At 57.7% G+C, this 14,593-nt stretch overlaps 1 protein-coding gene across 2 annotated transcripts in view; it reads left to right on the plus strand.

Moving 5' to 3' along the window:
• Iffo2 (intermediate filament family orphan 2) overlaps positions 1–13,006 on the plus strand; it is a 41,764-nt gene extending 28,758 nt beyond the window's left edge. Inside the window, exons 3-9 of one of the 2 annotated variants that reach the window (XM_046469071.2) lie at positions 269–364; positions 1,370–1,510; positions 2,781–2,920; positions 6,302–6,422; positions 6,552–6,644; positions 7,548–7,678; positions 8,768–13,006. In XM_046469071.2, the coding sequence (XP_046325027.1) occupies positions 269–364; positions 1,370–1,510; positions 2,781–2,920; positions 6,302–6,422; positions 6,552–6,644; positions 7,548–7,678; positions 8,768–8,873 (828 nt within the window). In that variant the 3' untranslated portion in view covers positions 8,874–13,006. The remainder of the gene's footprint in view (positions 1–268; positions 365–1,369; positions 1,511–2,780; positions 2,921–6,301; positions 6,423–6,551; positions 6,645–7,547; positions 7,679–8,767) is intronic. The other variant, XM_058571112.1, reaches the window with a different exon arrangement.
• Positions 13,007–14,593: the final 1,587 nt, after the last annotated feature.

Consider the following 14,593-nt stretch of genomic DNA (forward strand, 5'->3'; position numbering starts at 1 on the left):
CATGTGTGACGTGGCCATTTTTAAGACCAGAGGCGGTCAGTCCCTGGCAGTGCGCCGTGGGTCAGCCTGGCATTTCAACGCGCGGGGCCCTCGTTACCCTGACCGCTCCTGTCTCCCCCGCCGTGATGATGTTTGGGAAGTGCTTGGAGGGGTCAGCAGGGCCCGGCGGGACGCGGTCCTCGGCGCCCCCTCCCTGGCGTGCAGGCACCAGGTGTCCAGTTCCTCGTGCCCCTTGCTCCCCCTAAAGCCTGCCCATCTCCGTCCGCAGGCGGCGCAGGAGGCCGAGGCCATCCAGGAGGAGATGAACGAGAAGATCGAGAGGCTCAAGGCCGAGCTGGTGGTGTTCAAGGGGCTCATGAGTGACGTAAGTGCCACCGCCGCTCTCAGTGTCACCACCTCTCCCCACACCCATCATGCAAAACGCTTCCTTCACTCCGAGGCTCCGAGCTCGGCTTCTAGTTAGAGTCCTGGCTGGCTGCGTTTGTCCTGAGGGTGACCTGAGGGTGACGGATGCATCATGGAGACCAGGCGCCCTCCTCCCGCCCCCCACGTCCGCTTCCCGGTCTGAGTAGAGATGCATTAATCTGCTGCTTAACCCATCCGCCCCCGGGCTCTCGACGCGTGCGTGTGGCCCCACTCCTTCCCGCTCGGGGCCTGGGTGTCTGGGCACGGGCGACAGTGTGGACTGGGCTGAGCTGGGTGGCTGTGTCGAGTCAGGAAGGGCCAGTGTGTGTCCTGGGCAGTCTGGGACCCTCTGAGCACAGGGAAGCAGAGCCTCCTTGGAGCAGTGGCAGATGTAGGGGGAGCCTGCTGGAAAGCAGTGCTGTGTGCCGGTGCCTCGGCCCGGCGTGGCTCCTGGTGCCCAGGGCCCTGCGGCTACGTACGTGTGGCTGGGCGAAGTCATGGGGGCTCAGGTGGTGGCCACCTGGCTTCCCCTCATTGGGTCCAGGGGGACCCCACTGTCCTAGGCAGGTCCCCACTGCCGGCTGTGGGAGGAATCCAGGAGAGCGAGTGGCCTTGGTGGCACCTGTGTGGCGGGTGGGTGTGTCAGTGGGAGAAGGAGGGCGTCTCTCAAGGTGGGGTGTCTGTCTCTTTCCTTTGCTTTAACAAACACGGACTCTGCACCCTTCCCAGAGGGCGCCTTGCAGCCCTGGGGAGACCAGCACACACGGCCGCGCCTCTCACTCCCGAGGTCCCCACACAATCCCCACCCCAGCAGCGCTGACCCCACCCTCTACCCGAAGGACAGGCTCAAGGCCCCCGGACTCCAGGGGCCTCCCCCGACACCTGGGGCTCTCCCCACCTCTCCAGCCGGCCCCCATGCTTCCTCTGTCCCTCGCTCACGTAACCCCTGATGTCCTCCCTGCAGCCCATGACAGACCTGGACACAAAGATCCAAGAAAAGGCCATGAAGGTGGACATGGACATCTGCCGCCGAATCGATATCACGGCCAAGCTGTGCGATGTCGCGCAGCAGCGGAACTCGGAAGACGTGTCCAAGATCTTCCAGGTGACTAGGGCCGCCCCGCACACCAGCTGCCCCCCACCTCCCAGAGCAGCCCTGGCCTCCACCACTGCCCGGCAGACCCTCCCTGCCTCCCTCCTTCCACCTCTGCTCACGTCCCCTCCTGAGAGGTAGCGTCGACCCGGCCCGACGGCCTCCCCAGGACAATGTAGACCCAGGACCACGGACGTGTAGGCCCCCGACTGCCCTGACGGATTGCGCCACGGCCCAGGGGAGTGCGGCCCGGGGTTCCGCACCAAGGAAGCAAGTGGCAGAGCTGCGCCAGGACTCGGCTCCTGACCCACACTGTGTCCACTGCTTCCCTTCCCACCTTCTCTTCTGGGTGCTGGGCCTGGGCATGGTCCCCATGGTGGTGTCCCTTATAGGGAGACCTGGGGGAACAGCCTGAGCCCGGCAGGTGGGCCTCAGGATGCAGAAGAGAAGCTGTGGCCCGTGGCAGGTTTTCATTCCCCTGAAGAGTCTCGGCACCCCCCAGACCTAACTGAAAGTGTGGGCAGCCCTGAGAGATGGCGGTCAGTTAGCGCTGGTGGGGCTGTCCCCTGGAGAGGGCTCGGGGGCTGCCGCAGCTGACGAGGACAGGGGTCACTCTCTGGAGGCTGCTTCCTGAGTGTCGGGTTGTGATCTGGCTTCTGCTTGAGCCCAGGGCCCTCTGGTGTGCTGATGCTTTACGTGTGTGACTCTGGACATGGCTGGGTGAGGTCCGGGGCCTCACTGGGCCCCTTTTGTGACCTCCGTGCCTTCTTGCTGGCCCTGTGCTGGGGAGCAGGAGGTCCTTGTGCCCCTCATTTGCTTTTGTCTTGTCTGCTTGGAGTGGAAGCTGGGTGGATCTCTGGTCGCCTGTCCGTCTGCTGCCTGTGCATGTGAGGAGAGCACTGGGGGCACACAGCTGTTTAGGCCTCTGTCTGGGGGTCTCTGTGGATGGCTCTGAGACACCCAGGCAACCATGCACCCTGGCCTGGCCCCTCTGCCTCCAGTCATGGAGCTGCCTGTCTGGTGGAGGGCCAGCTGAGGTGGCCCAACCACCAGGCCTCCCAGGGAGGGCAGGGTCCGGGCCACCTGTATTCTTCACCCTGCATGTCACCCCTCACGCTTCCTGCTAACGCCGCCCGCTTCTTAGAGGACCTGCGCACCTTCCCTGCAGTGGCTGGCTCCGGCCACGCTCCATCACCCCCCGAGATGCCGGTTTCCTTTTCCGCCCACCTCCACTCTCCTTCCCAGCCCCCCAGTTATCATGATCTCTTCGTTTCCGGTCCAGGTGGTCCCCAAGAAGAAAGAGCGTAAGGTGACTTCGGACGATGACATCTCTGAACAGGATGGAGAGGTGAACCGGTTCTCGGACGACGAGGTTGGCTCCATGAACATCACGGACGAGATGAAGCGCATGTTTAACCAACTGTGAGTGTCCCCGTGCCCAGGTGGCTGGCGGGATGGGCTGGGCCCTGGGGTGAGAGTGCCCACAGGGGTGTTTGGTGTGCGTAGGGCAGTGTTCTGGAGGAATTTGGGTTCATGTTCAACAGGGATAGTCTCGAAGTTTTGTGGTTTCAGCCTCTGTTGGGAGCTGGAGAGGGTGAGTGTCCCAGGGCTCAGGGCACAGTTGACAGGGCCTGAGAGCGCTGCTGAGTTTGGACATGGTGAGGCGTGTGTGCTATTTACCTCCATCCCGCTCCGTCCTCTGTTTTAGAATCCTCACCCCCAGAAGGGAGGTCAGAGGAGGGATTGCTTTGGCTGGGGAGAGGGGTGCTCTTGCCTGTGGGATGAGGGACTGGGCTGTCCCCTCCCTGCTCATGCGTAGAAGGGTCTGTGCCTGTGGATGTCATGAATCTAGAAGGTGCAGAGGTACAGTGGTCTTCTTGTGGGCTGTTCCTGATCAGGCCCAGGCACCCCTCACGTCCCTCTGCGTTGGTGGGCTGGCTGGGCCACCCTCTCAGGGCCTTGGAAGGGCCACGACATTCTCCCAATGTCCTCCACGCTGAGGCGCTTCTCGGCCAAGGTGCTCAGCGGGTGCCCGGGATTCAGACCTGGGCTGCGTCGGGAGAGCGTGCTCTTGCCTCGAGGTGCTGCCCAATCATGGCAGAATCAGCCAGGCATGGTCAGTGGTGGCCAGAGCCAGCCTGTGCCATCTCTGGGAAGCTGACTGAACACATGTGCTACCTGTGGGCAGGCACAGTGATGTCACATTAGTCACTTAAAAATTGCCATTGCGGGAAATTGGCAGATGCTCACCATCGGGGCTCCCCGCCCCGCCCCACAGAGAGCTGGTGTGCCAAAACTCCCCGGGTGTGGCCGACCTGCGGCCAGCGTGGCCCTGTGGCCTTGGCTTGTCCGTGCTGTGTTCTTGACCCAGATGCATCTTGAATCCACGTCGTATCCTGAAGTGGGATGGGGAGGGGCAGCAGGTCAGCCGCGGGCACTGGGTGAGAGGCAGGGCAGGCTTGGGCCTTGATCTGTGGGTCTGCCTTTCCCTCTGGCCCACTGGCCTGCTCTCCCCCTGGAGTCCCTTGTAGTTGGGACCCTGAGAAGGCAGCTTTTCCCTGGGCCTCCCAGCTGCAAGCCTGGCTTGGCATCACCTTGTCCCCGGAGCGTGCCACCAGCCCCTTTATCATACGGAGGAGGAAATGGGCTCAGAGAGGGCATGCGGGCGCGAGGACCAGGAAGAGCCAGGCCCCAGCTCTGGGTCCAGGGCTTTGTCCCTCTTCCGTGTCTGCATCACTGTCCCTCTCTGTCCCTTTTCACTAAGCCAGGCTGACTGTGTGGATGAGGTGACAGGGGCAAGAGCCAGAACTGGGGGGTGCTGGGAGCCCCCTGCCTGTTTCTCCCCTGGGCCTGTGGGGCTGCATTTTGGAGGTTTGCTATTTGAGGGTGGCGAGGAGACCCCCAGACTCCGATTCACCTTACGACACGATCTCACGCGCTCATCTTCTGCTGACAGAGGCCTTTTGAAAAGAACCATCGGTGGGGTCCGGGTTTTCTGAATGTCACTGTGACATTGGCGAGCCTAGGACAGTGGAATGCCACAGAGACCCCAGGTCGGTTCCATGTGGTTGAGCGAAAGGGCTTCTCTGAAGACATCATTGTCCTCATTTTCGTGTTAAGCTGACCAGGTTGGGTGAACTGGACAGGGCACACACCGGACATGGCTCCTGTGTGTAAAAAGCGTGCTCAGGTCCAAGCCAGGCCAGACCCGTGCAGCAGCGTCCACGGGTCTGCATGAGGCTCAGGATCTCATTACATTTCTCTGGTTGCAAAGTGGCCTTAGTTCAAAAATAAATAGATAAATCCTGTGATCATTTTGCTTGATCCCCGTGTCCTGCATTTCCAGGAGAGGTGGCAGGGACCCAATGGACAGGCCCTGGCTTTCCCTCTAACTTATCCGCTAGCCGTGGACCCACGCCAGAGGCCGCTCCGGGCCAGTTCTAGCCAAGTCTTTGAACAGACGCGCCCATGTCAGTGCTGTTTTGTTTTGATCCGAATCAGTTGCTTGGGCTTCGGACCAAGGAAAAAGGGAGGAATTTGCTGCCTCTCTGCCTGGGGCCAGCCCTCCTCCTCTGGCCGCCACCGCGGGATGGGGAGGCTCTTGCTCTTGTCTATCTTCCTGTCCTTCCTGGCCCGCCATCCTCAGCCACCGGGTTTCCTTCAGATCCCAGGCACTGGGAAGGAAGTGAAGTCAGGGGTGGAGTATGTGAACTGTGACGGGGGTGACCCAGTGGCTCCTGGTGGCGCCTCCCTCTCCATCCCAGCCCTAGATCTTGTCCTTGGACTCATGGGGCCACCTACAGGCTCCTGCAGGAACAGCTGTTGGGTAGGGAACCTGCCCAGCCTGACTCTAGGGGGCGCTGGAGGCAACTGCCCAGAGGTCCCCAACCCATTCCATTGTAGGATGGTAGGGAACCGTGCCCCAGAGGATCCAGGAAGGGACTGATGGGGGCAGTGCAGGCCTGGGTGCAACCCAGGGCTGGAATTCTGAGAACAGGATCCCACCCTCTGTGCCACTGATGTGTTGGAGTCCTAGACTCAGCCCTCCCTTGGGACAGTGGGTGTGTTGGATGGAATGATCATTAATGTCCCCTCCAGTTGGGTTACCAGGGCCTCTTTAGGGACCCGTTATTCCTGGGCAAATGCTTGGTCAACTTCCAGTTGTAGCCAGTTGGGAGGCTCTAAAACCTTCAGGTTTTTTATTCAAGTCCAGTTTCAGCATGTAGGAGTCCTGTGTGCCTTCTGTCCTATCCCTGATATCCTGATGTCCATCATGTGTGTCACCTCGTATCCCTGGGTCTCATTTTCTCACCTGTAAAATTGGAATAATAATCATGCTTACCTCATAGGGTTGTTTTGGGGTAGAATTGATTGCATTTCAATACAAGTGTTTGTTCATATTTATATTTCATAATAAAAACATGTTGTAATAAAAATATTTTTTAAATGCATGCTCAGTGGCTAGTCCAGGCTCTGTCAAAAAAAAAAAAAAAGATTGGACTTGAGAGGAAGATATCTCTAGTCTCCATTAAGTAAAGCCTGGTATCTTAAAAAAAGTCCTTGTGTGTGTTTGTGTGTGTGTGTGTAATATAAATCATACAAATAAAGCATAAATACATTCTGCATTTCACAAGAGTTAAACTCTTTTTGGATATGACAAGTGACCTCGGTGTCTGGCACTCCCATCTTTGTTAAGAAGCCTGGCAGGCCGTACCATGGGGGAAGGCACCCCTCTCTGTCCCCAGTATGGGCTGCTGGAACCTGGCTTGGGTTCACTTGTGCCCTCTGATGTCACCCCCATAGGCGGGAGACCTTTGACTTCGATGACGACTGTGACAGCCTGACGTGGGAGGAGAACGAGGACACGCTGCTGCTCTGGGAAGATTTCACCAACTGCAACCCCAGCATCGACCTCCAGGGCGAGGTGGGCCCGGGGCCTGGCATCCTGAAGGCTGGGGGCTGGGGCAGCGCCTTCCCACCACCCCTCAACCCTCTTCTTCCCGTGCAGCCCCCACCACCCAGCTCAATTGTCCCTTCTGTCCTGTTTCCCCAGCAAGAGGAGAATTTGGGCAACTTGATCCACGAGACCGAATCCTTCTTCAAGACGAGAGACAAGGAGTACCAGGAGACCATAGGCCAGATTGAGGTGAGGGCTCGGGCGGCCACAGAGTCCTCAAGGGAGGCTCCCCCAGGTCCACATGGCTGCTGCTCCTGGTGATGAAGTGTCACATGGGTGCGGGCTGGAAAGTGGGGTGAACACAGGCTCAGGAGTCAGGAGGCCTTGGATTCCCTGCCTCGTATTGGAGTCCCGTCTTTCTTAGGCTTTTGGTTCCTGGGCTATAAGAGGGGGGTAGTGACCCCTGCCTGCCCTGAGAGTCTTTGGTTTTTTTAATTATTCATTTGAGATGAGGATCCCAGAGTAACCAGAGCTGGCATTTGAGTGATCTGGAGCAACGGTAGGCACAGGGTGAGCCCTTCACAGGCACATGCTCCTAGTGTCCTTACGTCCTTTCGGACCGCAGGAATTGTGTTCCCATAATACAGAGGAGGAGATGAGGTTAAAAGAAACCAAGCGCCTTGCCCGTGCCTTGCCCACGCCTCGCAGCCAGGAAGCAGCGCACAGGCCTGTTCTCTCCAGAGGCTGTGCACGGGACCACTTCTGTAGGGGACACCTGATGCTGTCACCATGCTGGGGAAAGAGATCTCAGGGCCTTCCCTGGAGGGAGCGCTGTTTGGTAGAGGAGAAGGGCCAGAGCCACGGACGAGGCAGGACGGCTCTAGTCACTGCTGAGCAAGGAGGAGTCGCCACACTCGGTGGGACAATCAGGAGGCACTGCCTCGGGGTTGCTAAGCAACCCTTCCCCTTTGACCAGAAGTACTAGCAAAGGATGTGGACCAGGCAGCAGAGGGCCAGGGGCCGGTGTCCATGAGGCAAGGTCCTGAGGGCGTGGTGCAGTGGGGGCCCCCAGAGAGGGAGGGAGGAGGGAGGTCTTCGGGGATCTGCCACAAAGATGGCTTGTCCTCACTTATTCCCTGGGGTCCCTCCCAGCTGGAGCTGGCCACAGCCAAGAGTGACATGAACCGGCACCTGCACGAGTACATGGAGATGTGCAGCATGAAGCGGGGCCTGGACGTGCAGATGGAGACCTGCCGCCGGCTCATCAAAGGCTCTGCAGACAGGTGCGGACCTGGCCTCCCGGGGAGTCAGCGGCGGGTCCTCAGGGGGGCTCCTGGGCTGCCCCTCACAACCTGCCTAAGTGTCATCTCCCCACCGTCGGTCTGTCCACCCACCCACCCACCCACGCAACCACCGTGCACCCTGTGAACATGAGCCCACCGACTGTGTGCTGGGTGGCTTACCCAGCACACCTCATGGAACTCCCACAGCAACCCTGTCCCCATGATTCAGCGGGTACTTGCCAAAGGCCTGCTGGGTGCGAGGCCTCGGGGATCCAGAAATGAGCAGTCGGGGCCTCAGCGCTCAGGGGGCCGTGGGGAGGTGGGCAGGGCCCTCCCCCCCTGCGGGGGCTCGGGCTCCCATTGGTCTGTCGGAAGTGAATTCCCTTCTTCCTTTCCCGTCTCCTGACCCAGGGCCCAGATGGGTCTGCCCCAGGAGACTGACATGCATCAGGCCTTGCCCACAAAGAGCGAGCCCGGGCCTTCAGGACACACAGCTTTGTTGGGGGAAAGACACGCTGATAATAGAGTCACACGTGGAGAATGCTTGGCCTAGAGCACAGATATGTGCGGCTCGCAATCCTGGCTCTTGTGATGGCTGTCACTAGAGAGCAGCTCTGTGGGGAGCAGTGTGTGCTTAGCCTGTCCTCTCTTCAACTCGTGGAATCCCCAGAACACACTGCGATTACAGCTTGCCCCTGTCCCCAGCCAAGTGTGATGGAGCCCGAATCGCAGTACAGCGTGGTTGACCTCCGGCTGGGGTAGCCTCCTGACTTGAGGTTTAGTGAGCACCTACTATGTGCCTGGACCTGGATGGGATGATTGCAGGATAGGAACCAAGCTTGATCCATGGCCCCTGCTCCTGAGGAGCTCTCTGCCTGGTGAAAGTAGAGGCCGGGGCACGGGAACTCGAGAGGTCTCCAGAGTCAAGTTCAACTCATGAGCTTGAAGGTTCCTAAACAAACAGAGCAAGGGCAGGGTTTAGGGCAGGAGCCCTCTGAGAGCAGATGGTGGCTGCTCGGCTTTCCTGTCCCTTGATCCCCTCAGGAGCCCCCCCATGCTGACTGTCCCCCGTTTCCCCATGTTTCCCAGGAATTCGCCGTCCCCCAGCTCTGTGGCCAGCAGCGACTCAGGAAGTACAGACGAAATCCAAGATGAGCTGGAGCAGGAGGGGGACGTGGAGCCGATGGTCAGCTGATGACGGAGCCCCAGGCACCTGGTGGTCTTGGTGATGGGCCTGCGCCCCTCCTCTCCAGGGGGCCAGGAAGGTTCCTCCCAGGGGCTCCAGTCCTCCCCACACAGACTTCCTCTGCCTGCCCTTCTCTGGAGGCCCCAAGGGACCGCTGCTTCCTTCCACCGCCCCCACGACCAGTGCCCCTCTCCATCCACCCCCCACCCAAGGAATGGTGCTGTCAATTTCTATTGTTCTCCACGTTACAAATGCAGACTTCTGTCGGAGGATGCAGTGTGAACTGTGCCTTCTCCCTTAAGCTGAGCCACTTTGAGCTCCAAAGATTTATTCCTGGCAGGTGTTTTTATACAAAACTCTAAGGTGAGGGCGGGGCCCGGCCTGCATCGCGCGGTTTCTACCCTCCCACCTGCTGCTCTGATTGGCCATGAGCTTTGGCTCCCTTTCCCCGTTGCTGACACCCGGGAGGGCTCTCCCTTCCCTGGGAAGGAGCTCTTGCCTCTGGGCCTGGCGGGGACCTCCTGGGCCCTCACTTACTGAAAGAGAAAGGTGGAAGGAAGGGAGGGAAGACCAATTTTTACTTTCTGTCTTGGATCTAGTGGCAAAGTAGAGGGACAAGGCACTGTGGGGGGCGGGGGGTGGAGCCTCACTGTGTTTAAACTACTATGCAAAAAAAACAAAACAAAAAGCAGCTTGCCTTATATCTTCCTGGATGGCAGGCCCTCTCCCGGCTCCTGGCTCTCCCCCGGAGCTGGGAGGGAGGCTGAGGTTGGAGCCATCTCCCTCGAAGCCTCCGAGGGTGCGCCTCCGTAGGTCCAGGTTGGGAGCGAGGCCTGCGTTCCTGCCAGGCCCGCCCCACCTGACCACTTGCTTTCTTGGGGACCTCTGTGGAGTTGGGATGGGCTTGGGGCGCTTTTATTGTCCTGATGACTTGATGTTCTCCTCTCCCTCTCCAGCCAATAATAAGGATTTATAGAGCTGTAATTTCTCTGTGAGAAAGTCTGAAGGGGCCATGCCTGGTACCTCTTCCGTCCATGGTAGGGCTCCCATTGGTGCCCGCCTGCCGCCATCTTGGTTCTCCACTGTCCTGTGGTCACCTGGTATTAGGCCACTGGCAGGAAAGAGGCATTGGAAAGGGAAGCGGAGGGAGGTGGCAGGGGCTGCTGGTGGGTTAGTGTCTGGAGGTGGCTTGAGGAGAACCCCAGTGGGGGCCGTCCTTGTTCTGCGCATGGACACGTGAGCCTTTTTCCGTCATTCACTTTACCCACCAGCTGGGGAGTTCATCTGAGCCAGTATCTCCCCACGGTTTGAGGGGGCCTGAGTTGGAGGGCCCTTTGTTGAGACCACCCACCAAATCTCAGCTGGGAATCAGTCTAGCAGGCTTCCTCCCCACAGCTGTGTGTCCACTCCAGTGGGTGGGTGCCCATTTTTGTTTTTTGTTGGCCCAGGAGCTCCCTCTGGAGGTCAAAGAAACGAAAACGTGCCCCCTCGTGGGCTGAGGAGCACTCTGGCTGGAGAGGGTTGGTGGTTCCCTGACTCCCCTCTGCAGGGTGCCACTGGCCGTTCAGGGCCTTCTCTCGTCCATTGTCCCCACGTTTTGCTGTCTTAAAACCCTTGTACATTGCATTCATCAATATGTGGAGAGAGAGAGAGAGAGAGAGTCATTGCCTGTGATATAATTTATCAGAATCTGGTGGTGTTTCTCCTGAGCTTTTCCCTTTGTTTTATTTGGGGGGCGCATCCTGCTAGCCCCCGGGGCAGTCTGGCGGCACGGCTTCTGACCTCCTCATCTCTCGATGGCCAGACAGCTCCTTTGGCAGGTACTTGGAGGGATCAAGGTTTTGGAAGAGAGACAGCCCCTTCCCCCCTCCTCACTGGCCCTTGTTGTAAAGGTTACAGGGTTCACACATATCTGATTATTATTATTATTGTTGTTGTTTTATTTTGATTTTAACCAAAGGTTATCGGAGCGGGTTGGGCTTAGACCTTAGCTGCTGAAGAGATTTCCCATTTCCATGGGGGCAGGAAGATGGCCGCCCCCGTGGGTGTCCCCAGCCTGGGGCTGAGGGAGGCGTCCAGGGCTGTGGGGCAGGCTGGGTGAGAGCCAGCCCTGGGCTGTTCCTCCAGGTGGTGGGAGGGTCACAGACCTATCTGTAGTTAGGACAGTTGGGCAGCAGTGTAAGTGTTTGGGGGACAGAGGTCACGGTGGTGGTGGTGTCCTGTGGTATTAGTTTGCTTCCCCCTTGTCCACATAGGCCATTTGTCTTCAGGGTGCTCCGATTTGTCCAGGGAGTGTGAGAATGGCTGGTGCCAGAGAGGGTCCCTGGCCTGAGCGTCCCTTCCTGCTGGCTCCCACCACCTGCTCTCCTCTGGGGAGCTGAGGCTTTGGGGCAGTGGGGAGGAGAGCAGACCAGGGTGTGGCCAGCTGCCTCCTGGGCAGGGCCCTGGGTCTGGCCTGGTCACTGTCCACTCCACTCAGTTCTTTAGGTTGGTTGCCAGTGGGCCCTGCTTGACCCCTCGCCACGAGCCCACAGCTTGCCAAGAAAGACCCCACCGCTCACTGGGGCAGCACGTGGCCCAGTTGGGGCCAGCTGGTCCGTCCTTTGTAGAGCTGTAAATACTTCATTTTTTTGGTTTTCTATTTGGAAGCCCGGTGTCATATTGACACTGGTATCTTAGACTCCTTCTCAGATGGCCTCTCCTGGCTGCCCTCTCTCACTCTCACTCTCCTAGGTTTGGGGGTTTATAATACACAGGATGGGGGAGCAGCAGAGAAGGTAGCATTCTTTTGACTCCCTGGTTGATTGTGAAACACACACACACACACACACACTCCTCTGAGATTCTGAACGGTGAAAAAAATGATTGGCCAGCAAACACATTTTGCTTTCTCATGGCAATATGACTGGAGGCTCCAGAGGACCAGTCCGCCCTGGACTCCGCCCTGGAGCTCAGATGACGGGGAGAGTCCAACTACTGTGGCTTGGGGTGGGAGGAAAGGGGGTGGGGCAGGGGGTAATATAAAGGTGTAACTTAAGCTAAATGTAATCTATTTATAAAGCAAGAGACTCATCTATTTTTATGAAAGGAAAGGTTTTTTTAAATCTACGGTAGGCAGTTGAGGTAGCCCAGCATTTTTCTGTGGACAAGATATTGTGCATGTCGCTGCTGGATTTCATGTAATCAGTACCCCCGGCCCCTGACGTGCCTTCCTGACCTCATCCACACCCAAGAGCGCATTCAGCAGAGACGAGCCCACTCCACCCTGTTTCCTTCTCCCCTGATCCCTCTACTCTTTGGAAGTCTTGGTGGGGGGAGGCACTTTCAGAGATAGGTGGGCGGCAGGGATTTCCAAATTGAGGGGAGTGGTTGGAAAAGGGGGCATTTGGTAGGGGACAAGCTCTGCTTCAGTCAGCTCTGATTAGGTACCCCAGCTCCGATCTGCCAGTCGGCTGTGTTGGGAGAGGGCTGGGAAGCAGCAGGCTGTGGGTGGTGATGGGGCCGAGGGCTCGGGAGCACAAGACCTCCTTTGGACCTGGGTCTTCGTGGGTCCCAGATGTCAGGCAGCCGGGGCAGGTCTGGAAATTCCCTAAGACACCCAGAGAGCAGCCCTGGCTGTGCCTACTCGGGCCCAAGGCTGCAGTCCTTGTGCTCCTGCAGGGTTCTGGACGAAGGACCCAGTATACTGCGGGTTTCCTTAGACCTGGTCCTCCTCCTGGGACAATGAGCTTGGCTCTAGATGGCCACTTTCCTAGAGTGGAACATCTGATCTGCCGGTGGGTAAGGGGAAAGTTGGATTCTCTCTGGGAGGGAGTTTTCTTTCATGGAAGACTTCCTGGCACAGGATGGGTGCACTGCTCACCGTCTCCCTCCTTCCCAAGCTCTCAAAGACATGAAGCAAAGCTCCCTACCAAGACCCCTTTGTGGACATTTTAGCATCTACCTGGTTTTTAGTCCCGTCCTATCCCACTGTTGCTGTTCGTCTGCCAGCTGGGTCTGACATCACTGGGGAGGGGGGTTTGTACTCACTGAAAGACTACTGATCCTACCGGGAAACCAACCTGTTTACTGTACTATTGTAAATATCATGCCCTTTATATCCTGTATATTGGCTTCTTTTAAATAAAGTGAAATGTCTTAGATTTGACTGTGCATTTATTTATTTTTAAAAATTGAGGATGCAAGTGATGATGGTGGATGGGGGGCTGGAAGACAAAGGGCCACATAAACACTAAAGCAAACTTGTTAGCCAACCCCCGATAAAATGGGGGAAATTTCACTTCACCCGTTAACAGGCACCTCACAATACGATCTTTGGTAGAAGAGGAGGGAGGAATTATGACATGTTTTACAGAAGGGGAACGGAGAGCCAGAGAGATGGCGCGGCTGTCTGCAATGGAAGTCCTGCTGACCATAAAGCTCCCCTTTCTCAAATCTTTCCAATGTGCCCACAGAAGCCTCCTTGCTGGGACTGTGGATTGAATACTGCCTCATGTTCTAGTGTATTCTTGTTAATGGCCACATTCAGGGTGACACTATTCCAACACCTGACAGGGCCTTCTCCAAGGAAGAAGAGGGAAAAAAAAAACACCATCAGTTAATTCCAAATTCTCTCCCCCCCCCCATCTCTAAGCCATGACAGTAGTTTCCCTTCCTTTTTGAATATTTAAATGACCCGATGTGTCTTAAATGGTGTAATCTGGCGGAAAAGGAGTGATGGGGGCAGTCTGAGGTGCATGTTAACACCTCCATTTTACAGAAGAGGAAACCGAGACTCAGAGGGGCTAATGTAATTTTCCCAGTGTCATATCAAGGAATCAGAATTGGCATCGGAAGGGACTCCTAAGCAGGTTCTCGGTTTACAATGCTGCAGGAAATATAAACAGAGGATGAGAAAAGCCTTTAGAGATGGAGTAGGTTCCCACTCTCAGAAGACTTGAGCGTCCGAGTTTTAAATATGTTCGAGGGCTGAACATCAAACAACCTCAAACCCAGAAAACTGAAATTTTCATGGGGTGGGGGTGGGGCGTAGGAACAACTGGTTTTGCTGCCAGCGGCTAAGCACAGACCCGCTAGGTTTTATCTCCAGTCGATCACTAACTGCAAGGAAGCAGGGACTGGGTAACCAGCTGGCCCCGCGCCAGGCCGGGAGGAGGCGGCGGCTGGGCCCGCAGCCAGGAGGCTGGAGGGAGGAGGTTCGTCCCAGGGCCTGCAGTCCGGGTAGCGGAGGGGAGCTGCCTGCGGTGTGGCCCTACGGGGTCGATGAGCCTGGCAGCGGGTTGCAGCCCTCCACCCGCCAAGGACGTCGTAGGAGAGGCTAGCAGACCCTGAGGCACCTGTTGTGCGGGTCTGAGGGCGGGGCGCAGCAGGTCCGTCGGCCCTCAGCACGTGCCCCAACCCCGCTCTCTCATTGGCTCCCGCTGCCCCTCTCTCCCAGGCCCAAGAAGGCTGAGACGGGACCGCCCTGCTGATTGGCCCGGGGGCTTCCAAGTGTTGTTCTGATTGGTCGCTGCAGCTCACGCCCTCTCCGCCCACTGGGCCATACCATATAAAGAGGAGGAGCAAACCTCTATGTTTCAGGACTTCTCTTTCAGATTCCCCGTCCCGCGTTACAGCATGGCCTCGATCTTGCAGCACAGACAGATTTTATTAGCGGAAGGTAGATCCACCTGGTGGGAACCCGAGCTCGGGCGGAGGACGGTCGGCGCGGGAGGGGCGCCCCCTCCCGC

This window comes from Marmota monax, unplaced genomic scaffold (assembly GCF_021218885.2).
Source record: "Marmota monax isolate L192 unplaced genomic scaffold, Marmota_monax_Labrador192_F-V1.1 WCK01_AAM20220418_F8-fsc00008, whole genome shotgun sequence".
Taxonomy (NCBI): Eukaryota; Metazoa; Chordata; class Mammalia; order Rodentia; family Sciuridae; genus Marmota; species Marmota monax.